Raw genomic sequence first — 27020 nt, forward strand, 5'->3', positions numbered from 1 at the left:
TTAGTTAGTCTGAAGTAATAATTACACTTCAGGGTTAAAGTGGGTGCATCTCATTGTAAAATTGGACTTCAAACGGCCCAAATCTGGCTTCAAACGGCCCAAATTGGGCTTCAAACGGCCCAAATTTCACGCGCGTCGGCCCATATCGGCCTGGCCCGCTTTGTATCTAATGCCCGGCCTGAATTATGATCCCAGTCCGCCCCTGTTTTTAACTATATCGCCCAGCCCTACTCATGATATATAATATACAGTCTCTAGTGTATGATTCAACTTTTCCCATGTTCTAATCTAGTGTAAAAAAGCAAACAAACTGAAAAAATAAAAGAAAAAAATAAACAAAAATCGCAATAAATCGTAATATCGAATCGCAATAATCGTAGAATCGCAATACTTAAGAATCGCAATATAAATCGAATCGGCACCCAAGAATCGTGATAGTATCGAATCGGGAGATAAGTGAATAGCCACAGCCCTAATTAATATGTGGAAGGGGTATATAGCAATGGGATTTGGGGGAAAAAAAACTTTTTTTCAATTACACATAGCTGCGTTTAGACCGTTTAGACTAGTTTTTGTAACCAGCAGGGGGCACTGGTCCATTTCATGGAACTACCTTTTGTGATGTCACAGGGATGCAAAATAGTCACCTTTAGGTGACAGTCACATTTTTCAGCCCAAAATATGAGGATTTCTGAGTGGTTTTATGTCTGCCCTGGTATCCGCCTTTTTTCACTCTCCATGACTTTGCATCCCTGTGTCAGCCTCAGCAGAACATTCTCCTCTTGTGATGTCACTCCTGTTGTTATGTCACATGCCCATTTATAAAATGCCACCTTTTCCTCCATATTTATACCCTGGGGGCCTGTGTGGGGGGGGGGGGGGTCTTTGTCTTTTTGGAGTGTTTTCACTGTAATCATGAGCCCAAAATGTCAATTCAGATTTTTTTTTACCTGCACCATGCTCTTTAACACATTGACTGCCAGCCGTTTTTTTCTTGCTGTAGATAGCTTCTGCCAGGGGGGTTTTTGAGGATTCTAGGCTCATTTTACAAGAGCCGAGGTTTCTCTTCTGTTACGACTTCGTGAACACCAATCATCTAAAAAGAACTAATAGAATGTGTGCTTTCTCTGTCTAAAAGAGTTAGTTTGTAGAGTTAGTAGTTATGTAAGCATTAGCAGTTGAATACAGCATGGTTTCAGCATCAGAAAAAATATTTAGAGATAAACGGCTTTTTGTGAAATTCGATAGCACAGTCACTTTAACCATTCATTTTTGGCATCAGTAAGACCTAAACAATAGTTTTGAACAGTAATTTCCTCCATAACAGCAGTAAACTTCCCTCTGCTCAACTCCTCCCTCCTGTGGGCGTTCTTTTTGGCTGCAGCGCCATGTCACAAGCACTTTCCTACCTTTGCAAATGCACTTTCTCATACTCTCGACCTCTCAAATAAATTTCTGAATAGAAATTAAATTACTCTAAATTATAGCGAAAAAGAAACAAAAAAGAATGGGTTGAAAATCCCATTCTAAAAGCCTTTTAGAATGGGATTTGTTTCCAATTTGGTGTCGGACTAGGGGGCAGTCCCCGCTTGTCACCAGTTTGCTTTGCTGCTGCTGTGCGGGTGTGAGCCTGTCTGTGCGGCCGCTCTTTGAGGAAGTCTGGTTAGACTCGCTCGCTTCTTGGAGTTTTGGTTGAGGGCTTTGATGAAGCTTTTGCGATTCTGGTCATATTTATGCTGCGTGTTTCAAAGTGTGTCCCACCCGCAATCCCGCACCGCCAGCAATCAGCGCGAAATGAAAGCGCCTTCGCCAATCCACCTTCATGAGAATGGCTTCAGTCACACTGCTTTTTGCTTGCCTTCCTCTAGTCAGGAAAGCACTGTCACCACTTAGTGGGTCGGTGGAATGGGTTGTACACGTTGTACACGTCCAATACCTATATAAGAGATGTAAAAGGGTTCGATGCACATCCCACCGTCAAAAAAAAAAAAACGATTTTTTTGACGAGTCAACTCGTCGCTGGCAGTGAACAGCTGGATTGTGTTTGACGACTACACTCGTCGCTGGCAATCAAGGTGTTAACATTAAGTCTTTTTAATAATGCACAAGGTTAGAGCATTCCTTGTACAATTCACAGCATGAGAAGAGAATCTCTTTCATATCCAAGCTAAATTGGTATTGTAACTGCAATATCAATATTGAATCAAAAATAGGATTGAATCAGCAGCTTGTGTATCACAATCAAATCGAATCGGGAAATGAGTGGCGATACCCAGACCTACTCCAAGCGAGCTGTGCTCATGGAACAACAATTATCTTTGCCTTGACATTAAACTTATCTTAAAGGTCCTATCCATAAGTTTGGCTGGAAAATAAATGTTCACAACGTGTTTTCTATTACCAATGAGTGAATGTGCCGTTCCATAACTTAAACTAGAACGACCGCAACGCGGACTTATGCCTCCGCATTAGTTCATTCTGGAGTCCAAATCGCCATTTGAGGCAAATTGGAAGAGATTCCGTCAAGGCGCTCCTGTGATGTTGCGTTACAGAGCTTGGAAATTGGGTGTGTGAGAGGTCACAGTGAGCTTGAACTTTGACCACCAAAATGTAATCAGTTCATCCTTGAGTCCAAGTCGATGTTTGAGACAAGTTTGATTAAATTCCGTCAAGGCATTCCTGAGATATCGCGTTAACAAGCTTGAAAATGGCGTTCGAGAGCTCACCTTGACCTTTGACCTTTGACCACCAAAATGTAATCAGTTCATCCTTGAGTCCAAGTCGATGTTTGAGACAAGTTTGATTAAATTCCGTCAAGGCATTCCTGAGATATCACGTTAACAAGCTTGAAAATGGCATTTGAGAGGTCACAGTGACCTTGACCTTTGACTTTTGACCACCAAAATGTAATCAGTTCATCCTTGAGTCTAAGTAGATGTTTGAGGCAAATTTTATGAAATTCCGTCAAGGTATTCATGAGATATCACGTTAACAAGCTGGAAAATGGCGTTTGAGAGGTCACAGTGAACTTGACCTTTGACCTTTGACCACCAAAATCTAATCAGTTCATCCTTGAGTCCAAGTCGATGTTTGAGACAAGTTTGATTAAATTTCGTCAAGGCAGTCCTGAGATATCGCGCTAACAAGCTTGAAAATGGCGTTTGAGAGGTCACAGTGACCTTGACCTTTGACCTTTGACCACCAAAATCTAATCAGTTCATCCTTGAGTCCAAGTCGATGTTTAAGACAAGTTTGATTAAATTCCGTCAAGGCATTCCTGAGATATCGCGTTAACAAGCTTGAAAATGGCGTTGGAGAGGTCACAGTTACCTCGACCTTTGACCTTTGACCACCAAAATCTAATCAGATCATCCTTGAGTCTAAGTCGATGTTTGAGGCAAATTTGATGAAATTCCGTCCAGGCGTTCCTCAGATATCGCGTTAACGAACCTCGTACGGAAGGACGGACAGCCGTACGTACGTACGGACGGACAACCCGGATCCATAATGCCTCCGGCCTGGCTATCGCCGGCGGAGGCATAAAAACGAGCCCAGCTGCGTCTGTGCGTTCACCCATTGCAAAGATATTGCAGGATTTTCATGCTGGTCACAGGTTATACTTTCCCGGCAAATTTGGCGGATGTGACGAAATACCAACGAAGAAGATGGCTAACAGGAAGTGGCTAACGTTACGTTTGTCGCTAGCTGCCAGCAAAAGCAAACAACAACAACACAGACTCCAGAAAAAAGTCCACACAAAAATAAATAAATATTTATCTAGTGAAGCCCGTCTGGCCAGACAGCAGCAATGTGACCGACATTGGGGTCGGGACTTTTGTTTTCGGTTCATGGAGGGACGTTGCTGCTTGTAGCTGCTGTAATGTGGTTTTGACCAGATAACGTTAGCTACTTGCTAATGGATTTACCACCTGGTCAGAAACTCCGCTAACATTACCGTCTTGTCTTGTGTGAAGTAATGCAACAGTCGCAAATATGCCTAACGTTACTACCGTTATGCTTATGGTCATGGAGCATTATTGTTTGACTGCAGTTAGCTGCGGTGGTGAGACTGCCTATTATAACATTAGCTTGATGCTATACGCGGCTAACTAATAGATTGAGCTATATTTATAGAAATTACCACCCAGCCCCACTAATAACATTACCGTCTTGTGTTGATAATGAATGTAACAGTCGTAAACATGCCTAAGCCCTCATTCACACAAGACGCCGAACGTAAGCAGAACTGAAGCTTGAAGCAGGCACAAGCTGAACGTATGCCTTACTGTTCACACAAGACGCCTTCTCTTTTCCTCTCAGCGCCTACTCTCGCTCCTTGAACCCGCCGTGAGCGTGACTTCGGCACGGCGTCAGCGTGGCACGCGTGCGGGTGGTGTGAACGGCTTCACCTGTTAACAAGGAGGCCGAAATGAAACTTGTGGGTACAGCTTCGGTTGAGCATTGCTTCGGCGTGCTGTGTGAACGGGGGCTAATGTTACTGTCTGTTATGCTTACAGTACATTGTTTAACTGTTCAGTTTGGTCAACTATTAGACGGTACCGGGGGAGAAGGCTCTGACTGCAGTTACTGTAGCTGCAGTGGGACTGCACATTAGTATAACGTTAGCTTGATGCTAATTGCGGCTAACTAATATTGATTTACATTTATAGAAATGACCACCGAGCTCCACTAATAACGTTACCGTCTTGTATGGATAATGAATGAAACAGTCGTAAATATGCCTAACGTTACTGTTACGCTTATGAAAGATTTGTTTGATTGTTCCGTTTGACAACGTGAATATCATATCCATTTCCATTATCCATCCAAAACACGACCAAACATGCCACAATAACGTCCGATAATTCATCCAGAATCCTTCCTGGGCATCTTGAGGCTGATCTGACGGATAAATTGTCCAGGTTGCCGTTTTCCAGTGACTTTTATGAGTTAACGTTACAAAGCAACCAACAGTCTGCTGTTGCCAGGCAGCTGCTTGTGCGCGTGCGGTGCCCCCGCGTCAGCTCGTTCACACACCGCCTGCAGTTACTCTAACTGCCACCAGTGTCAGTAATAGTTAGAACTTACGGATAGGACCTTTAAGGTTCCACAGTTTTGCCGTGTAATGGCCAAAATCTGAAGTATATCCAAATGAGGCTTTGTAGACTGCTCAGTCTCTCTGCAGCGTTGACAGTCGGAGTGTGAACTCTCTGTCATCATCACCACATGGTTGTTGTTGATTTATCCGCTTATTTCAGGTTGACCTACATTTAATTCTCAATCAAAGAAAGTGATGACGTGTGTCTCGCCAGGCAGATGGCCGCGGTACTAGCGATAAAAAAGAAATACAATACAATACAATTGTACTCTAAGGATTTTGTTTACCATCTGCATAGTTCCTACTTGGTGCTTGTCTACAAACCGTATGATAGTGCTGTCATCGTTAGGTGAATGGAAAAAACGCAAAGTGAACTTGCTTGATTAACCAATACTGTGTGGAGGGCCACATATAGTATATTTTGAGAGACAAGCTTAAAATCAGTCTGCGGGCTGCAATTGGCCTCCGGGCCGGACTTTGGACATGCCTGGCTTAGATGATTGGTTCAGCGGCAAAGCAAGGAAAGGAGATGGCTTGACTGGATAGTTTTCCTGATTGAAATTAGGTCTAGACTCCACATTTTCACAATGGTATGTTTGTTGTTGTTTTTTACATTTTGATTATAGGGATGCACGATATGGATTTTCTTCAGCCAATACAATAACCAGTAAGTATCTGCTTCTCATGGCCGATAACCGATGATAATTTCACATTTTTGTATTTAAAAATAAGTTCTTAATAATAAACAACGTAAATGGCCCATATCGGCCAATAATTTGTTGGATCGATATCAATATTGTGCATCCCTATTTGGTTATATAATGGAATTAAAAATATTTGTTGACAGTCCTACAGTATGATGAGTGACTGACCTGTAGCGTGGTGATGGACTTGTGTGCATGCATCAGGTGGGGCATGACTTGGTCCAGGGAGCCGTGCCACTTGCAGGTGGCCCCAGGACAGGGACAGGTGTAGGGTCTGAACTCACACACCTCCTCGTGCTCCGGCTTCTCACTGTGGTGCAGAGACAACAGGCAGCCCGCCCCAGAGTACTGGAACACACCAAGCACACAGAGGGTTAAAGTTGAGCTGAAATGAAAAATGACTTTTTCACTATTTTAGTCTATGTCACATTTGCTTGTTTTTGTTTGTTTGTTTTGTTTTTTCATGTTTTAGCAGGGGGTTCCTATCTGGAGGAAACCCCAGGGGAGCAGGAGGAGAAGATGCAAACTCCACACAGAAAGGCCCTTTTTGAGAACCCCACTTGGGCCATAGGCACTGAGGAAAGGGAAAGGGGGCACACCTTCAGCGTCCCAGGCGGGAATTGAACCCAGGACCTTCTTGCTGTGAGGTCTCAGCGCTACCACTGCGCCACCACCATGCCCCCCAATTGCTCGTTATTCCATATTCGTTCTACTATAAAATGAGGACAACTGTCCTTCTGTCTGCATCCATTTATTTCCTCAGCATGTTGGTCAATCTGAAACTGCACATGGACATTGAGCATTGGCACAGGTTTTCCCACATTTAAGTTGTTTAACCAGCATGAGCATTTTTGCCAAGTCTGCACAGCGCATCGCTGGAAGTCTGCACATAGTTGGGGCTTCTACCTTTTCACGCCATTCAACAAATTCTCAAAACACCACTGAGAGACAGAAACACTCGCTAGCTAACATGTACGCTGATTTCAATCAGTTTCCCGCTCAGTTTAGCAGGTGCTGAGAAAATTGTGTTTTTCCACGTTAGCAAGCTAATCAATTGTGACTACCAAACTTGCTAGCTACTCCATTGTAATCTCTAGACACTCTCACACAATGGTGAAATCTGTTTCCTGCTCAGTTGCTCGCACCCAATCCCGGGTATGGACTAGTATAGACTAGTTTAGTTTAGTTTAGTTTATTTGACACTTACAATGCACAAGACATGAATCTTAAAAAACATCAAGGATATCACAATAAAAATAAAGTCAAAGAATTGTTTCCTTGTGGTCCTTAGTCTCAACAGACAATATCAAAAATAAGCACAAAGGTTTTTAGCCTAAATCTTCACTGTAGCTGTAGGGAGAGAGAGGCAAGAAGAACAAGACCTGGAGGGCTTGTTACAGTGCAGATTTCAGCTAAAAACAGGATGTAAATGACATATTTTTAAGTCAACTTGGCATCTCAGTGCTTGTGGAGACTTGGATTACGCCAGGTGAGCAGTATGGAAACATTTAGTTTGGTTTTCCCCCTGTTTTTTTAATGTGTTTTTTTTACGAAAGTTAGTCACCATCCACTTCAATTAGAAAATTCTGCAACAGTGGTTTGCTGCGAACCTCCATGAATGTTTTGTGGACTAAAGAATTTCAGCCACTCTTCCATCGGCATGGGGTCACACACACACACACACACACACACACACACACACACACACACACACACACACACACACACACACACACACACACACACACACACACAGACATGTGGCATGGGGTGAGTAGATAATGACAACATTTTAGTTTTTGGGTAAACTTATCCTTTAAATCTGTAAATCCTGTATGTGACTTTGATGAGGTCTGTCTTTGTAGTTTTATTCTGGCCAAGCTAACAAGCCCGAGCTAACCAGAAGTAGCAGTTTGGTATGGTGAACAGCATGCTGGGTAACTCCCGGGACTCACCTTGCTGCCAGGCTGAGGTTTGGCACGGCAGACGGGGCGACCGTCCCCGCCCCTGACCTCTGAACCCTGCTGTCCTGTGTTAGCTGAGTTAGCGGGTAGCGGTGTCGCAACGCGGGGGCGGGGCCAGCCCAACAGGCAGCGCCATTGAGCCAGCTCCCTGAGGAGGGGTAGGCAGGAAGCCGGGCACAGCATCGAACCACAACTACACACGCACACACACATTCTATAAGTTGTGGCAAATTAAAACTTTGCTGGAACAAGATGGAATTTCAATACACACCTGACCCACACACGCGCAAACACTCACGCACCCCTCTCTCACTTTCTGAAATGTAAGTTACCAATAATATCACCAACAACCTCTTACTCTACTCTACTACATCTCCATCAATAGACCATTTTCACAACACCCGTTTTGAGGTGGTAAAGCAGGAAGTATAGCAGGTCTAACCAATACCATTAATGATGGTTCCATTTCATTTACAGGGTTCATATACAGCTTTTTAAGAGTAAAATTCAACACGAGGGTCACAGGTTCATATTCATATTCAGTCAGTGTACCACATGCAGTAGAATGCAGCCGGCGCCGTCCCAGTTTGGAGAAATGGATACGGGCTGCGTCAGGCAAGTAGAGCTGTCTGCCGAGTGTGAAGGGGGCCATCAGCAAAAATGTAAAAAGAAAAGAGAAAAGAAATCCATAAAATGCTTCCATACTGCTCACCTGGCTTAATTCAACTCTCCATAAGCCCTGAGATGCCAAGTTGACTTGAAAAGATGTCATTTACACCCTGTTTTTCGCTGAAATCTTCGCTGTAGCCAGGTGCGGCAAGAACAAGTGGGGGAAGAAGTGAGGCTCTACACCATCTAGCTACATTGAAGATTTCAGCTAAAAACAGGGTGTAAATGTTGTATTTTTAAGTCAACTTGGCGTCTCAGGGCTTGTGGAGACTTGGATTGCGCCAGGTGAGCAGTATAGAGGCATTTTATGCATTTTTTCTGTTGTTTTTTCTGTTTTTGCTCATTGTTCACACTCAGCAGACAGCTCTACTTGCCTGATGCAGCCGGTCTCCATTTCTCCAAATTGGGAGCGTTCTCGTACACTGACTGTATGCAAGTACCTCATACAACCCCACATCAAAAAATCACAACTATCCCTAGTGCAGTGTTTCCCAACCAGGGGTATGTGTTGTGTACCCCTAGGGGTACAGCTTGTAGGGGGTACTTGGAAATATTGGGGATTACAATTTATTTCGGGCAGGTGTCAACTTACACGAGGTCACGTTCACATTCACACATGTCAAACCACGCAAACTAACAGCTACAGTACAGCAGCATCCACCATAGATAAACGGCTCAAACGTCTAGTTGTTGTCACTCCAGATTCAGGTTTAGAGAAGCTCGGTGACAAAAGAAAAAAAGAGGCCATGCCCAAACACTGGCAGTTCAGTGACACGCAGACAAATATATTTTGTATGGATTTAGGCTACTCGTACGTCCACGCATCCACCACAGCCACAGTCTTCTTGCGGTACAAAGTACACACATGAAGGGGGTACTATTGGCATGGCAAAACAGCTCAAGGGGTACATAAGACAAGAAAGGTTGGCAGCCACTGCCCTAGTGAACACAGGTTAGCAAGCCGCTGGTCACAGAGCTGCTACTGAGTGACATAGAAGGCCTGGTTTTGTGGATAGAGACGCTGACCCCAGGTCAGAGGCTTGCTTCCTATGGTGAAGCCCAGTTACCCTCACCACATAAAAAATAAATCACAAACTAAACTCAACCAAGATGTTTTACTTGCCCATAATAACTGTAACAATCACTATTTGGGGCGTAATGTTAATTCACATTATCTTCGGGGGATGCAAGCACCCCAGGTGCATTTAATTAACAATTACCTTATATCCCAAATATAATTTACCGTAAATTCCGGACCATAAGGCGCACCGGTGTATAAGCCGCAGCAGCAAAATTGCCTATTTGTTACATATATAAGCCGCACCGGACTATAAGCCGCGGGTGTTTTAATGTTTTTTTTTTTTTTTTTGTGTTTTAATGTTTAATTACCATATGTAAGGGTTCGTGCACAGAGGGGATTGTCGGGAAAGAGATGGCTGTTTGGGGAAGCTCCCATTTATTAACATTTCAACAAAACAAAACAAAAGTCAGGTCACTAATCCCCAGACAAAATCACACAACAATAGGCTATATCACACAGGATAAGGTGCAGTCACGGCTGTAAACAAAATAACTGTAAAACAATAATAAAACAATCAGTCAACAGTAGTGAGCCTACCAGAAAAGTCATTAATCCTTGTCTTCATCTTTTAGGTGAAGGTGCAGCAAACAACTGTAACCAGAGAAGTCAAGTCACTAATCCTCGTCTTCCTCTTCTTCCTGCGTACTGAAACCACCAAAGTCCTCATCTTCAGTGTCGGAAACGAACAGGTTCAGGGTGGCTTCGTCAACCACTCTCCTCTCTCCTTCATTGTCACTCTCAAAACCAACGAACTCCTCTTCGTCACTGTCGGTGTCGGCATCGAACAGCCTCTGAAGCCTCTGACGGCCCTCAGCGCCAGCTGTGGCGGCGTCATCCTCTTCATCCCGCAGCAGTCCAGCCTTTTGGAACCCGTTGGTGATTGTGGATGTTTTCACACTCCTATAATATTCCGTGATCTTCCTTTGTGTGAATTCGCCGAAGTTTGTGATTTTCTCCTGGTAGTCGGGAGGGAGTTGTTGGCACACAGTAGTTCTCGCCCTGACGGACAGTCCCTTTCGTCTCATGAATCGGAAGCACCAAGATGGGCCACCTCTGAAATGTTCAATTTTCATTTCGGTGGCGACTGTTTTGGCCTTCAGTCGGATCTGCACGGTGGAAACACCTCGGCCGTCTGCTCTCTGGGTCAACACCCAATCTTCAAGGGAATCTTCAAGTTCGGGCCATCTGCTTTTATGACCTCTGAAGGACTTTTTGGTCTTTTTGCACTGAGACAGTTCCTCCTGCTGCTCCTTCCAACGCCTCACCATTGACTCGTTGATGCCAAGGTTACGTGCTGCTGCTCGATTTCCGTCTTTTAATGCGAGATTGACTGCTTTCAACTTGAAAGCTGCGTCGTGTGAATTTCTGCGTTTCTTCCCCATGGTGAGTGAGAGAGAGTTACCGGTAGTGCACGAGCCTTTGCTGCTACTGCTCCTCTTGTTGTGATTCCGGTCTGCTACTGTAATGAACTTTGAACCGGTAGGAGTAACCGGTTGATTTCCGCCAAATGATGTCAAGTCAAGTCAAATTTTATTTATATAGCACCTTTCATACACAAAGGCAATTCAAGGTGCTTTACAAAAAAATAATCGAAAAAACAAGCAGCAAAGCAATGCACATAAAATGTGCTGATGAAGCTGTGTAACCTGTAAAATCCATCGATTTTGGAGGTCACCGAGTGGCCGTTTGCTTACCGTAATTACCATATGTAAGGGTTCATGCACAGAGGGGATTGTCGGGAAAGAGATGGCTGTTTGAGGAAGCTCCCATTTACCGTATTAACATTTCAACAAAACAACATAACACAACACCACCTTTGTTTTTTTTTTACAGTGCACACAGTGTCCGCGGTGTGGTGAAAAGAGGGCAAGAGAGGAAATTAAAACAGAAGTGGATTTATAGTTAGAAAGAGTGCTAAAGAAGAGAGATTTTTATTTTTATTTTTATTTTTTTTCTGAAAAAATCCATAGATAAGCCGCACCGTTATATAAGCCGCAGGGCCAAAAAACGGGGAAAAAGCCGCGGCTTATAGTCCGGAATTTACGGTAAATTATAACATGATGTATTGTTACTTGGCTGCTGTTAAGTTAGATATGTTTAGCTAACTCTTATTTCTTAAGTGGCTGGCGAGTGGAGACTCCCCCATCGTATACACGTCAATCTCCTTTCTGCAGGTTGTGCAAAATGCTACCTTTGACGTGAGACTCAGCCTTCATTCTTCATTTTGAGTCTCGAAGTAGCACCCCAATATCGTGTTGCAGGCCTAAAATATCGTGTTTCAGGCCTAAAATGGCCTTAAATGTTCAATATAATGTAGCAATCACAATAAAACAGTACATACTTTCCTCACAAGGTTGTTATCTGAAAAGTATACTAGTTTGTGTTCCCAAATATTGCGTAGTTTCCAATACCGAGCCCTTGTAAACATGCAAGAGCTGTATTGTAATTTCTGTCTTTTCCATTGAAAATGGCCATTGGTGTTCTTCCGCTTTCCAGCGGGGAAACAGCGCCATCTCTGTTGTGTCTACGGGTGGAAACCCGTAACTACACATTCGGAAGAACAGAAACAAGACACGTTGACCAGAAACAATGGCGTTGCGTGAGATGAGCACAACGCATATGCCCGACCACCATGTGTAACACCAACCACCGCGGTATGGCAAAAATATCATATCACAATTTTTTCCGGGCAGGATCACGATCCACGATTTTATCACGATTCTTTTTCATATTGGTTTTAAGCAGGGCCCGAAATTAGAGCCCGTCAACCGCCAATGGCGGGCATATTTTAGCTTTGGCGAGTGACATGAGAGATCTGTCCACCACGTGGCAGGTAACAAAATAGTCATGTAAAATAATTAAAACTGCGGTGTGTTTTGGTCTTACGACAGTCGCCTTTATTGCAGCCCCCAATCTCTCCTTGCGCGTCATCTCCGGCCTCATTTTTGGCTTGTTTACGGACCTCACATCCGCTACTCTTCTGTCCTGACTGGCCGTGGCCATCTGCATTCTGCAGCGCCTGCTTGCACTGCAGGGAGCTAACGTTACGCCGGTCCGCCTGCTATAGCTAAGCTAACGTTAGCTTAATATAACGTTAAATGGGTTACAATGTGGAACCATATCGAGGGAGTAAGCCGGCCGCTAAAAAGAAAACCCACGGCAGCTTTCTCCGACGAAAAGGATGAAGCGGCAGCGAGAGCAGGACCACCTAACAAAAGAAAGTTTCGAGAGGAGTGGAAGTTTGGCGATAGCAGTGTTTCAAGAGACTGGCTACAGTATGATGCTGGGGCTGTAGTACAGCCCCAGCATCATACTGTAGCCAGTCTGTAGTGATGAGTTGTTCCGTGTGCCGCAAGTATGCCAAAAAGAAAAATAGAAACAACACGTTTGTCATCGGTAGTAAATCAATGAAGCTGGAAGCCGTTCGTGACCAAGCCGTTCGTGACCATGAACAGAGCCATTGGCTGCAAAGAGGAGAAGTAGAGAGAGGGTGAGGAGTCTGAGGAGTTATGTTTACAAAACCTTCAAATTTACTTCTGTTCTGTTAAATCCTGCAAAGAGGGTAGAGAGTGAAGAGTCTGATGATGTTTAACATTAGGTTACAATTTAAGCTCAAGATTGACTTGACATGTATTGATAAGATTTGACTTGACATGTATTGATAAGATTGACTTGACATGTATTGATTAATCAATCATCAATCAATATATTAAAATAATTTGCTTCAAATTTTTCTCTGGCCTCTTATTTAAGTGTGTATTCTTCAACGTAATACCTTATCTACTTGAAATGTACTGAGAAAAATTTATATATATGGATATATGTGACACAAAAATGCGTGTTTTTTTTGGCCGGTAAGAAATATGCTTGGCGGGTAGATTTTTTCCATCTACCCGCCACTGGCCGGTGGGTCAAAAAGTTAATTTCGGGCCCTGGTTTTAAGACTATTTTGCAAGTTACTTAACAGTACAAGTACAACCAAACTAATTACAGGGTTCGTACTGTTATTAAAACATTTTTTTAAAGTAAAACAAATTAAAATCCAATTTCCAGGCCCTGGAAAAGTTATAGAAAAAAATACTTTTTGGAGAGTTTTGGAAAAGTCAGGGAAATTAGTTTCAAAATGTCATAATTATTCATAGTTTCGTGGCGTACCACTAGAGACTAATATGAGACATTCACCTCGTGCCGTGGGCCCGACAGAGCCTTGCGCACCTAGAGAGTTGCCGTAGCTTCCTTCCGGGTTAACTCCGTTCACTTGAAGCAAGCTACGAGAAGAGATTAGCCACATGCATAGCATGTAATGTTGAGAGTTGGAGTGTTTGGAATAAATACCGTTGGATACAGCAAATCGCCTCATTTGTTTGTTTGTTTATGAAAAGGATCCCCATTAGCTGCTGCCAAGACGACCGCTAGTCTTCCTGGGGTCCAAACACATTACACATTACATTATAAGCAATAGTAAAATGCAATCATCTTTCCTGCACAATCCACAGTTTAATAATAATTACTGTCATTCATTTACACTGAGTACAATAATTTGTGTGCTAAGAAATAACATTCACAAGCAGGCACACGCTCACTAACATTACCTGAAAACTAGTTTGGTGGTGGATACAGCTCCACAAACTCTGGGAGGCAGGCAGGCAGAGCTAGCCGCTTGGCTAATGCAGAAAGAGGCTGTCTACATGTCAGGGGCAACCGCAGAACACCAAGCCCGGGCCACAAAATGCAGGGTGTACAGTCAAAATGCAGGTTGTGTAGTGTCAGAACAGTCAACATGCAGGTTGTGTAGTGTCAGAACAGTCAAAATGCAGGTTGTGTAGTGTCAGAACAGTCAAAATGCAGGTTGTGTAGTGTCAGAACAGTCAAAATGCAGGCTGTGTAGTGTCAGAACAGTCAAAATGCAGGTTGTGTAGTAGTGTCAGAACAGTCAAAATGCAGGTTGTGTAGTAGTGTCAGAACAGTCAAATGTAGGTTGTGTAGTGTCAGAACAGTCAAAATGCAGGTTGTGTAGTGTCAGAACAGTCACAATGCAGGTTGTGTAGTGTCAGAACAGTCCAAATGCAGGTTGTGTAGTGTCAGAACAGTCAAAATGCAGGTTGTGTAGTGCAGAACAGTCAAAATGCAGGTTGTGTAGTGTCAGAACAGTCAAAATGCAGGTTGTGTAGTGTCAGAACAGTCAAAATGCAGGTTGTGTAGTGTCAGAACAGTCAAAATGCAGGTTGTGTAGTGCAGAACAGTCCAAATGCAGGTTGTGTAGTGTCAGAACAGTCAAAATGCAGGTTGTGTAGTGCAGAACAGTCAAAATGCAGGTGTGTGGTGTCAGAACAGTCAAAATGCAGGTTGTGTAGTGTCAGAACAGTCAAAATGCAGGTTGTGTAGTGTCAGAACAGTCAAAATGCAGGTTGTGTAGTGCAGAACAGTCAAAATGCAGGTTGTGTAGTGCAGAACAGTCAAAATGCAGGTTGTGTAGTGCAGAACAGTCAAAATGCAGGTTGTGTAGTAGTGTCAGAACAGTCAAAATGCAGGTTGTGTAGTAGTGTCAGAACAGTCAAAATGCAGGTTGTGTAGTAGTGCAGAACAGTCAAAATGCAGGTTGTGTAGTAGTGTCAGAACAGTCAAAATGCAGGTTGTGTAGTGCAGAACAGTCAAAATGCAGGTTGTGTAGTGTCAGAACAGTCAAAATGCAGGTTGTGTAGTGTCAGAACAGTCAAAATGCAGGTTGTGTAGTGCAGAACAGTCAAAATGCAGGTTGTGTAGTGTCAGAACAGTCAAAATGCAGGTTGTGTAGTGTCAGAACAGTCAAAATGCAGGTTGTGTAGTGTCAGAACAGTCAAAATGCAGGTTGTGTAGTGCAGAACAGTCAAAATGCAGGTTGTGTAGTGTCAGAACAGTCAAAATGCAGGTTGTGTAGTGTCAGAACAGTCAAAATGCAGGTTGTGTAGTGCAGAACAGTCAAAATGCAGGTTGTGTAGTGTCAGAACAGTCAAAATGCAGGTTGTGTAGTGCAGAACAGTCAAAATGCAGGTTGTGTAGTGGCAGAACAGTCAAAATGCAGGTTGTGTAGTGCAGAACAGTCAAAATGCAGGTTGTGTAGTGTCAGAACAGTCAAAATGCAGGTTGTGTAGTAGTGTCAGAACAGTCAAAATGCAGGTTGTGTAGTGTCAGAACAGTCAAAATGCAGGTTGTGTAGTAGTGTCAGAACAGTCAAAATGCAGGTTGTGTAGTAGTGTCAGAACAGTCAAAATGCAGGTTGTGCAGTAGTGTCAGAACAGTCAAAATGCAGGTTGTGTAGTAGTGTCAGAACAGTCAAAATGCAGGTTGTGTAGTAGTGTCAGAACAGTCAAAATGCAGGTTGTGTAGTAGTGTCAGAACAGTCAAAATGCAGGTTGTGTAGTAGTGTCAGAACAGTCAAAATGCAGGTTGTGTAGTGTCAGAACAGTCAAAATGCAGGTTGTGTAGTGTCAGAACAGTCAAAATGCAGGTTGTGTAGTGCAGAACAGTCAAAATGCAGGTTGTGTAGTGTCAGAACAGTCAAAATGCAGGTTGTGTAGTGCAGAACAGTCCAAATGCAGGTTGTGTAGTGTCAGAACAGTCAAAATGCAGGTTGTGTAGTGCAGAACAGTCAAAATGCAGGTGTGTGGTGTCAGAACAGTCAAAATGCAGGTTGTGTAGTGTCAGAACAGTCAAAATGCAGGTTGTGTAGTGTCAGAACAGTCAAAATGCAGGTTGTGTAGTGCAGAACACTCAAAATGCAGGTTGTGTAGTGCAGAACAGTCAAAATGCAGGTTGTGTAGTAGTGTCAGAACAGTCAAAATGCAGGTTGTGTAGTAGTGTCAGAACAGTCAAAATGCAGGTTGTGTAGTAGTGCAGAACAGTCAAAATGCAGGTTGTGTAGTAGTGTCAGAACAGTCAAAATGCAGGTTGTGTAGTGCAGAACAGTCAAAATGCAGGTTGTGTAGTGTCAGAACAGTCAAAATGCAGGTTGTGTAGTGTCAGAACAGTCAAAATGCAGGTTGTGTAGTGCAGAACAGTCAAAATGCAGGTTGTGTAGTGTCAGAACAGTCAAAATGCAGGTTGTGTAGTGTCAGAACAGTCAAAATGCAGGTTGTGTAGTGTCAGAACAGTCAAAATGCAGGTTGTGTAGTGCAGAACAGTCAAAATGCAGGTTGTGTAGTGTCAGAACAGTCAAAATGCAGGTTGTGTAGTGTCAGAACAGTCAAAATGCAGGTTGTGTAGTGCAGAACAGTCAAAATGCAGGTTGTGTAGTGTCAGAACAGTCAAAATGCAGGTTGTGTAGTGCAGAACAGTCAAAATGCAGGTTGTGTAGTGGCAGAACAGTCAAAATGCAGGTTGTGTAGTGCAGAACAGTCAAAATGCAGGTTGTGTAGTGTCAGAACAGTCAAAATGCAGGTTGTGTAGTAGTGTCAGAACAGTCAAAATGCAGGTTGTGTAGTGTCAGAACAGTCAAAATGCAGGTTGTGTAGTAGTGTCAGAACAGTCAAAATGCAGGTTGTGTAGTAGTGTCAGAACAGTCAAAATGCAGGTTGTGTAGTAGTGTCAGAACAGTCAAAATGCAGGTTGTGTAGTAGTGTCAGAACAGTCAAAATGCAGGTTGTGTAGTAGTGTCAGAACAGTCAAAATGCAGGTTGTGTAGTAGTGTCAGAACAGTCAAAATGCAGGTTGTGTAGTAGTGTCAGAACAGTCAAAATGCAGGTTGTGTAGTAGTGTCAGAACAGTCAAAATGCAGGTTGTGTAGTGTCAGAACAGTCAAAATGCAGGTTGTGTATAGGGATGGGCATTTCTAGCAAAAACACTATTCGAAATTCGCTGGCCAAATTCGAATTTAATTCGAAATTCGAAAATAAAAATAAAAATGTAAAAAAAATTAAAAAATGTAATTTTTTTTTTTTTTTTTTTTGTGAGTGAAATGTTGCATTGTCTCCCCTGATTCTAAGTCTACGGCTTTATTACCGTAAATTCCGGACTATAAGCCGCGGCTTTTTTCCCGTTTTTTGGCCCCTGCGGCTTATATAACGGTGCGTCTTATCTATGGATTTTTTTCAGAAAAAAAAAAAAAAATACAAATAAAATCTCTCTTTTTTAGCACTCTTTCTAACTATAAATCCACTTCTGTTTTAATTTCCTCTCTTGCCCTCTTTTCACCACACCGCGGACACTGTGTGCACTGTAAAAATAAACAACGGTGGTGTTGTGTTATGTTGTTTTGTTGAAATGTTACGGTAATACGGTAAATGGGAGCTTCCTCAAACAGCCATCTCTTTCCCGACAATCCCCTCTGTGCGTGACCACTTACATATGGTAATTACGGTAAGCAAACGGCCACTCGGCCATCAACTCCCTCCCCCGACTACCAGGAGAAAATCACAAACTTCGGCGAATTCACACAAAGGAAGATCAAGGAATATTCCATCGAACCGGAGCAGATCATAAATATGGATGAAGTGCCTTTGACGTTCGACCTGCCACTCACTCGGACTGTTAACAAGAAGCGCCCTGGAGGATTCTTTCACCAAAAAAAAGCTTTGCTCGTTCTCGACAGCATGAGAACGAGCAGTAGAAGCAACACTCTCACTTACCATGGGGAAGGTACGCAGAAATTCACACGACGCAGCTTTCAAGTTGAAAGCAGTCAATCTCGCATTAAAAGAGGGAAACAGAGCAGCCGCGCGTAACCTGGGCATCGATGAGTCAATGGTGAGGCGTTGGACGGTGCAGCAGGAGGAACTGTCTCAGCACGGAATATTATAGGAGTGTGAAAACATCCACAATCACCAACGGGTTCCAAAACGCTGGACTGCTGCGGGATGAAGAGGATGACGCCGCCACAGCTGGCGCTGAGGGCCGTCAGAGGCTTCAGAGGCTGTTCGATGCCGACAGTGACGAAGAGGAGTTCGTTGGTTTTGAGTGACAATGAAGGAGAGAGGAGAGTGGTTGACGAAGCCACCCTGAACCTGTTCGTTTCCGACACTGAAGATGAGGACTTTGGTGGTTTCAGTACGCAGGAAGAAGAGGAAGACGAGGATTAGTGACTTGACTTCTCTGGTTACAGGTTTGCTGCACATATAGCCTATTGTTGTGTGATTTTGTCTGGGGATTAGTGACCTGACTTTTGTTTTGTTTTGTTGAAATGTTAATAAATGGGAGCTTCCCCAAACAGCCATCTCTTTCCCGACATTCCTCTCTGTGCACGAACCCTTTCATATGGTAATTAAACATCAAAACACCCGCGGCTTATAGACCGGTGCGGCTTATAGAAGAAAAAAATAGTCAATTTTGGTCCCGCGGCTTATAGACCGGTGCGTCTTATAGTCCGGAATTTACGGTAATTAATATAAAAAGCTTCTGCTGTGGATTTTTAGCTCAAACAAGCATTGCACCACTGAAGTAAACAACATGTTACATGACATTGACATTTTCGAAAATAAAAAACAGTTTTGACAATCATGAGTGGTTCATTAAATATTTAGTAGGCTCAGGTCTGAGTGCCAAAGGGGTGCCAAAGTCACCCCCTCTCCCTCTTCATGGGATTTCATCCGCCATTCATTTTTCCATAAACCTTGCTTAAAATGCTTATAAAAATTGTTTTACTTGCTCAAACCAAGCGATTTGACTATACTTAGAATCAGGGGAGACAATGCAACATTTCACTCAAAAAAAAAAAAAAAAAAAAATCGAATTTCGAATTTCAATAATAAAAGTCGACCTTGATAATAACAACGATTATTCGAAAATTCGAAATTCGATGCCCATCCCTAGTTGTGTAGTAGTGTCAGAACAGTCAAAATGCAGGTTGTGTAGTGTCAGAACAGTCAAAATGCAGGTTGTGTAGTAGTGTCAGAACAGTCAAAATGCAGGTTGTGTAGTGTCAGAACAGTCAAAATGCAGGTTGTGTAGTGTCAGAACAGTCAAAATGCAGGTTGTGTAGTGTCAGAACAGTCAAAATGCAGGTTGTGTAGTGTCAGAACAGTCAAAATGCAGGTTGTGTAGTAGTGTCAGAACAGTCAAAATGCAGGTTGTGTAGTGTCAGAACAGTCAAAATGCAGGTTGTGTAGTGTCAGAACAGTCAAAATGCAGGTTGTGTAGTAGTGTCAGAACAGTCAAAATGCAGGTTGTGTAGTGTCAGAACAGTCAATATTCTGAACATGAGAGAGGCGGCGGCATTAACGAGCTATGCGCAAATAAGGAGGCAAACATCAAAGCGCTGCTGCTCGTCAAGCTAACATTACTGCAACTCCCATCACCAGCCTGGGTTTCTCACCACAGCAAGTCTCTCTCGTCAGCTACCAAACAGGCAGCGATAACCAATGCTGGAACTAAAAAATGTAGTCTGAACTGTGGAGTAGTGCTGCACAATTTGGGGGAAAGGTGCGATAGAAGATGTATATTGAACAATGTCATCGCAGATTTTCCTCATATCGTTCAGGCCTATGTGATTTCTGTGATATTTTTGCAACCAGATATTAATCACTCATTAAACAGTGTCATGACTGACACTGTTGTCAGTCATGATACTGATACTCAGCGCATTTCCTCATCAAACACCGATGGTGAAAAAAGTTCACTTGTCACAAAGAATAATAAATAACACTTTGACTTTGACACAGTTTGACTTGACTTATTTGAGGGAATGTAATGTACTGGTATGTTCGCTAACCTGTTGCTCTTTGAAGAAGTCGGGATGTTTATCAGTTTGGCCAAGCTGGACGTGTCGGCTCCCTTCCCATCCATGCTCCCTTCGCCTGCGTGACTTTTAAACATTGTTTACAGACGGGCTATGTTGTGTCCGTGGGCTATTGTCAGCAACGTAGCATGAGCAAAATAATTCCATATTTCACTCTGTTTATGTCCAAGACATGTTTGCTACAGTCGTGCAGTGCAGCTGCGCCTGGTGTTGTCTTTTCATCTTCATTCAAAAGCTCTTCGTGAAATCGTGCCACGTGCTTTATGATGTTAGTTGTGTTCCCGCAGTACTTAATTTTAGTTTTGCAAGTCTTGCAGATAGAAGTAGCAGCGAACTAGTTAACTACGTTAGCCTAGCCTTTTAGCCACAACTACGGAAGCCAGAAATAACTAGTTAACTACGTTAGCCTAGCCTTTTAGCCACAACTACGGAAGCCAGAAAGAACTAGTTAACTACGTTAGCCTAGCCTTTTAGCCACAACTACGGAAGCCAGAAAGAACTAGTTAACTACGTTAGCCTAGCCTTTTAGCCACAACTACGGAAGCCAGAAAGAACTAGTTAACTACGTTAGCCTAGCCTTTTAGCCACAACTACGGAAGCCAGAAAGGGCGAGCGGCAGTGAGGAAGCAGCGCGGAGGGGGAGGAGGGAATGAGAAAAAAATTGAAGAATCGATTCTTGGGAGTTGGGAATTGATCTAGGAATCGTGGCATTAAGAATCGCACCCCTAATGTTTATGTGTTAACATTATGCATAACATTACTGTATAATGTTTATGTGTTAACTTAACATTATGCATAACATTACTGTATAATGTTTATGTGTTAACATTATGCATAACATTACTGTATAATGTTTATGTGTTAACTTAACATTATGCATAACATTACTGTATAATGTTTATGTGTTAACATTATGCATAACATTACTGTATAATGTTTATGTGTTAACATTATGCATAACATTACTGTATAATGTTTATGTGTTAACATTATGCATAACATTACTGTATAATGTTTATGTGTTAACATTATGCATAACATTACTGTATAATGTTTATGTGTTAACATTATGCATAACATTACTGTATATAATGTTTATGTGTTAACATTATGCATAACATTACTGTATAATGTTTATGTGTTAACATTATGCATAACATTACTGTATAATGTTTATGTGTTAACATTATGCATAACATTACTGTATAATGTTTATGTGTTAACATTATGCATAACATTACTGTATAATGTTTATGTGTTAACATTATGCATAACATTACTGTATAATGTTTATGTGTTAACATTATGCATAACATTACTGTATAATGTTTATGTGTTAACATTATGCATAACATTACTGTATAATGTTTATGTGTTAACATTATGCATAACATTACTGTATAATGTTTATGTGTTAACATTATGCATAACATTACTGTATATAATGTTTATGTGTTAACATTATGCATAACATTACTGTATAATGTTTATGTGTTAACATTATGCATAACATTACTGTATAATGTTTATGTGTTAACATTATGCATAACATTACTGTATAATGTTTATGTGTTAACATTATGCATAACATTACTGTTGTAGATAAATAATCCTGTTCATTACTACTCCAGGAAGATAGAGGGCGCTGTGAACTGCAGACACAGTGTCTGGGCGGAGCCTAGACCAAAGGTTATAAAGAAGTAAGACATCCTTTGTTCGGGGTCATTTGCCATCTTAAGGAAGTAGTGTGAGCAGGCAGTGATCCGGATCCGTGTGTGGACTTTTGTTTTGTAAATAAACTATGTTACAATTTACTCTCTAGTAAATGGACTTATTTAAAGGTTAAAACGAAATATCTCACCACAGTTTGGTTGCCGAAACCCGTGTCGAGGGGGGAAGTATAGTGGTATAGTTGGGCAGGCTTTGGGCCTGTGGTTTGGGCCATTGTTTCACGTCGGACCTGAATTCCTGTGGAGCGCGCAAATCAACAACAACACAGTCAGAGCAGGCCGGCGAGAAGCAAATGGGAAGCCAAGGTGAGTTGTAATTTGATTATTTAGAAATACAAAAGTCTAAGTGTGTTGTGTGTTAATTGTGCCCAATAGATGATTGGTTACCGAATGATTAAAAGAGCATAAAGAATAGCGTGGAAGAAAGATCGCTATGGTGTTATTGGGAAATTTGATTAAGAGGCAAGTTGGAGCCTCAAGGATCCACTAGGTGGAAATCATTTAAACATTATAAGGTAACTGAGTTCGGTAACTAATCATATTATTGATGTAACAGATATTCTGCTGCAGATTGTGTAGGCCTACCAGTTAGAGAGAATTAAGAACCTAGGTAAATAAATAAAATCCTTAGAGGCTGTGCGGGAGGGGGGACGATCCTTTGTTCAGTAGTCTCTTAAAACAGACTGTTTCATCTACTTCTGGCGAATGCAGCTATACACATATGGTGGAAGCATTTGACCGTTAGATGGGGTTTTTATCAGAAGCAGAATCGTTCACAATGTGTGTGAATGAGACCTTAGAGGCCTGTAAAGTTTATGCTCTAGAGATAAAGACCTGAGAAAATTGAGAAAGCCAACTTGTCTGTTCTGGGAGACTATATATGTAAGTACAATAGTTAGCAGTGGCTAAGGTGCTAACAAAGAAAGGGGAAGTCGCATTGGCGACCCATGAGACCACAGTAAATCCTTAGAGGAAGCGGAGCATTAAGCTTTGAAGTCGCCGGATTTCCCCCGGTTGGAATATAATTAGCGCTATATAAATAAATAAGGAATAAAACGTACGTTAGTCATCCAGTGACTGAATTAGCTAGCAAATCTAAATGTATGGTAAGGAATGTTGAAGGGAGTTTTATGTGAGAAACGGTAAGCTTAAAAGCTGGCCGCTCTGAGATAGTGGCACTCAGGAGATTTTGTATATTACTGAAATGAAAGGAGACGCTTTACCAGTTGTGGTTGCACAAATTTAATAGGAAGATGCTTCTAAATGTAAGAGCTATTCAGTTGCTGGGATGAACAATGGCAGTAGAAACCTGTTACATAGGAGGCTGTGTTGTTTACCGCGGTTGTTTGTTAAATCGGCTTGTATGAAAGAAAATCATTGACTATCACATCAATAGTTTCTATCCTCAGCTGGGGCTTAATAATTAGGGAATTCATTTATAAGCCAGCAGCTGCTTTACGCCGGTTCGTTTATTGTGGGAGTTTGGAAGCACATGGCTGTCGGCCATTTTGAGTGTTGTTCACAAGGACAATGGGACTTGTAGTCTTTGTGTGAATGAATGTAATGCATGTGTAAAACTACAAATATTTTACTCAAACGTGATTAGAAGTAAAGCACATGATTGTATAGTAAATAAGCAACTTGGTAAAATAAAGTAGAATTAGGGGAAACTTTGCTGTGTAATAACCTATTTGTGTAATTTTCAGAAATGGAGTTGAGAAATCAAGATAAGAAAATCCTGCCTATCCAAGAAATGATGAATCTGCATGGGCTCATGGCAGCAGAAAAGACAACTGAGTGGTCTTATTGGACACAGGGTTCATGGCCAGCTATGGGCACTTTTGAGAAAGCGAAATTAAATGCAGTGTTAGAACAATTATCTCTTAAACAATTGGATGACCAGGCCCGAAGGGAACATGAAATAGCCTACAATTTATGGGCTGCTCAGATCGCCAAAAGACAAGCAGAGGAATTCTTAGTACAAGCTATGCGCCAATTACAGATAGTTAAACATGAGAGTGTAGAATTATTGACAGGAGAGGAGAAAATAAGTATAACTGAGGCATTTGTGAATACAAAGCAAACAGAAATTGCAACAAAAGACAGGAGAGATGGATCTCACAGGAAGGTAAACCACCCCCGCTCCAATTATGGCAGCAGAGGGGGGTGGGGTGTGACAGCAGGGCAGCCTGATCAAAGACAAAAGAACAGAGACAAGAGGACAGGATGCTTTTGTTGTAAGAGTGAGGAGCACAGAATAAGGGAGTGTCCTTACAATGTGCCTACAGTGAAGAATAAGAGTACAGAATGACTCCAGTTGGGTAAAAGGACTTAGTTATTTAACATAGTGACAATGCATCTCATCCCTTCTTCCTAAACAGAGATAAGAAGAGTTGAAGTAGGGTGAGGGGGTAGAGAACAATAACATTGAATGAGACTTTGAGATGGTAAGATTTCAGGTGGAAGAGGAGAGCAAAATGAAAATGTGGTTGGGAATAAATAACACAGAATTGTCTAATTATGGTAATATCAATATCCATATTTTGAGTTGAATTTCAGATTCTTCCAATTTATGTTGCCAATTAGAATTAGAGACAAGGTGGAGGCTATGAAATTTAAACAACATGATGAACTTCATGTAAACTGCACTCTGATAAGATATTCATATTCGATCCAAATTGAATCAGATGGAGGCAGACAGACTATTGAACGTACATAATTCAAACAAAAGTTCTGAATCATTTTTGAGAAATGGTCAGTCTTGGGTACATGGAAGTCTGAGAGCCTATGTGCCGATGAAGTCATTTTGGGTTAGAATTCCTTTGTTAGTATGTTATTGTGTTACACTGCTTTATGATGATCCATATTTAACTTTGCTGTAAGGTTGAGAAGAAGAGAAAATGAATAGTCTACCGCGATTAAGTCACAAGTAAATAAAATACTATGTTCTTTCATTTCATTTCAGACGGAGTCCAGCTGAACTGGAGAAAATGAGAGCACAGAAAATTAAGAAAAATTGTACATTATGGAAGGTTGCTAATGATGGTTTTAACATTTCAGACGGAGTCCGAGATGAGCGGCTGGAAAAAACCCACAGTAGTGAAGAACTGATAAGTTTCAAGCAAATGTAGTCAGGAACTATATTTACACAATGTTGTCTTGTCATGTCATGTGAATTTCTGAGACTTAACAGGGCAATGGGAGGGGAACTTAATAATCTAATCTAAATGCTAATTTTCTTACAGGGGATGATGTCCTGTAGCCTGGGGAGCCGGTTATGTCATGTAAATCTCTTAGGGGGAACTACAACATTACTTTACTTGCAGGAAGGAAGAAAAGCTGTTATTCCTAATTTAATATTTTCCTTTAGGTCTGACATGTGGTGATTAACAAATCTATTAGTGGGGAAATTAAACATCTGAATTAAATTTTAATTTCACAGAATGAGCAAGAGCGCTCACTACAGGATGTGAAAGCGATTGTTCCCCAGTAGGTGTGAGTATGCAAAAGGGAGTCAACACTAACCAAGCATTTGGCTAAAAAGAGGAGAGTGGGCTTTGTTTCAAAGAAAAACCTGCAGTGCAAGCTTTTGGTTACAGGAGAAGAACAACAGCAAGGCCAGTTCATGTTAATCTGTTATATCAATGAGTGTCATTTAAGAATGATGTGCAGGGACAATTAACTCTTATCTTTCAGATAAAAAGAAGGAGGGGAAGCAGTGCTTATGTGGAGAGCTTTTAGTCAGTGCTTCAGCATAATAAAGCGTGGACAGCGGGTAATCATTCAAAACAACAGAATTTGGTACTAGTATTTTCCTTTCACAGGAAACAGTTGATAAAAGAATCGGAAGTCGTATTTAAAAGTGTTTATTGCAGCAAGCGTGATTTAAATGATAAATTGAGGACAGAGAACAGCAATCTGTCATTGTAAATAGCGAAGATAACATTCTTTCCAGGTTTGAGGAAAAATGTGACGATGAACTCCACATTGGTGAGACCTAACTAAAGTGTATTGGTTAAGTAATATTCAGTCTAATTTTATTTCATTATAAGGAAGTGTGGAGGTTTGCAGATGGAGAAAATAATCTTGCTTTTTAAAAGTGTAAATTGTCATTAATCTGTATGCTTGTCTGTTATGCAGAGATGGACAATGGAGTGAAAATCTGGGAGCGATTTTCAGAGGGGGGAAGGAAGCGGAGAATAATGAGAATAATGAAGAGTTCGGAGTTCAGACTTGTGACTGTGTGTATGAGAGGGAAAGGGACGGACTTGACATTTTCGGACTGACTAGGAGAGAATTTTATTTGTTATAGAATCTAAGTGAGCTCAATACTGTAGATAGAGAATGGTTATTTGTGTTATTTGTTGTGTGATTAATTGTTTACAGGATAAAAAAAGTAAGGTAAGTATGACATGTGGACTTATGGGAACAGCTGAAATACTGCATGAACTAATAACTAACCAAACTAACTAATTCATAACTAATTATGAAAGTTGGGTGTTACAATAACCAAAATGTATTGGGAATCGCCATGGAGAGGAATCGAGAGCAGGTAATCTTGAAAAGGAATCAATTTAAGAGGTGAGATGAATCATTCTTTATACAAATTATGCTGTTAATGTCAATTGAACTGAAATGAGAATCCTGAAGATCCATGTTTGTGTGGTGCCATGTAAATAATTAAAGTATGTTTGTGTCTTTACAGAGAAGGAAGTGGAGACGGAGGATACAAAGAGCCAAAGAGGAGGGTTCAAGGCAACAGATAGGAAATGACTCATTGATGGGACACTGGACAATTAATATTTGAAAATGTGTGATACAATCAATGAATATAGCAATTAATAATATGAAAATATAGGAAAGTAGTTTGGTGAGTATGAAAATGCATTAGGGAGGGGGTAGGCTCCCCGAACCTAGTGCATAACAGGCGGCGGCGGGCCTGCGAAGGTCTGAGGGCACGTTAAATCATCATATAGTGCTGGGGAGATGACTGAAGGCCTCCGTGTCTTGAAGTATGAATTAACATACTGCCGTGGTACCGTCTAGTCGGCGTGTTTGTCGCATGT

The 27020-nt window shown here is 41.7% G+C and overlaps 1 protein-coding gene across 1 annotated transcript in view; it reads right to left on the reverse strand.

Moving 5' to 3' along the window:
* siah2l (seven in absentia homolog 2-like) overlaps window positions 1-27020 on the reverse strand; it is a 63949-nt gene that overhangs the window by 10819 nt on the left and 26110 nt on the right. The window contains exon 2 of the mRNA XM_083645269.1: window positions 5971-6150. Within this exon, the coding sequence (XP_083501395.1) occupies window positions 5971-6150 (180 nt within the window). The remainder of the gene's footprint in view (window positions 1-5970; window positions 6151-27020) is intronic.

This window comes from Poromitra crassiceps, assembly GCF_964638095.1.
Source record: "Poromitra crassiceps genome assembly, chromosome: 1".
Classification (NCBI taxonomy): domain Eukaryota; kingdom Metazoa; phylum Chordata; class Actinopteri; order Beryciformes; family Melamphaidae; genus Poromitra; species Poromitra crassiceps.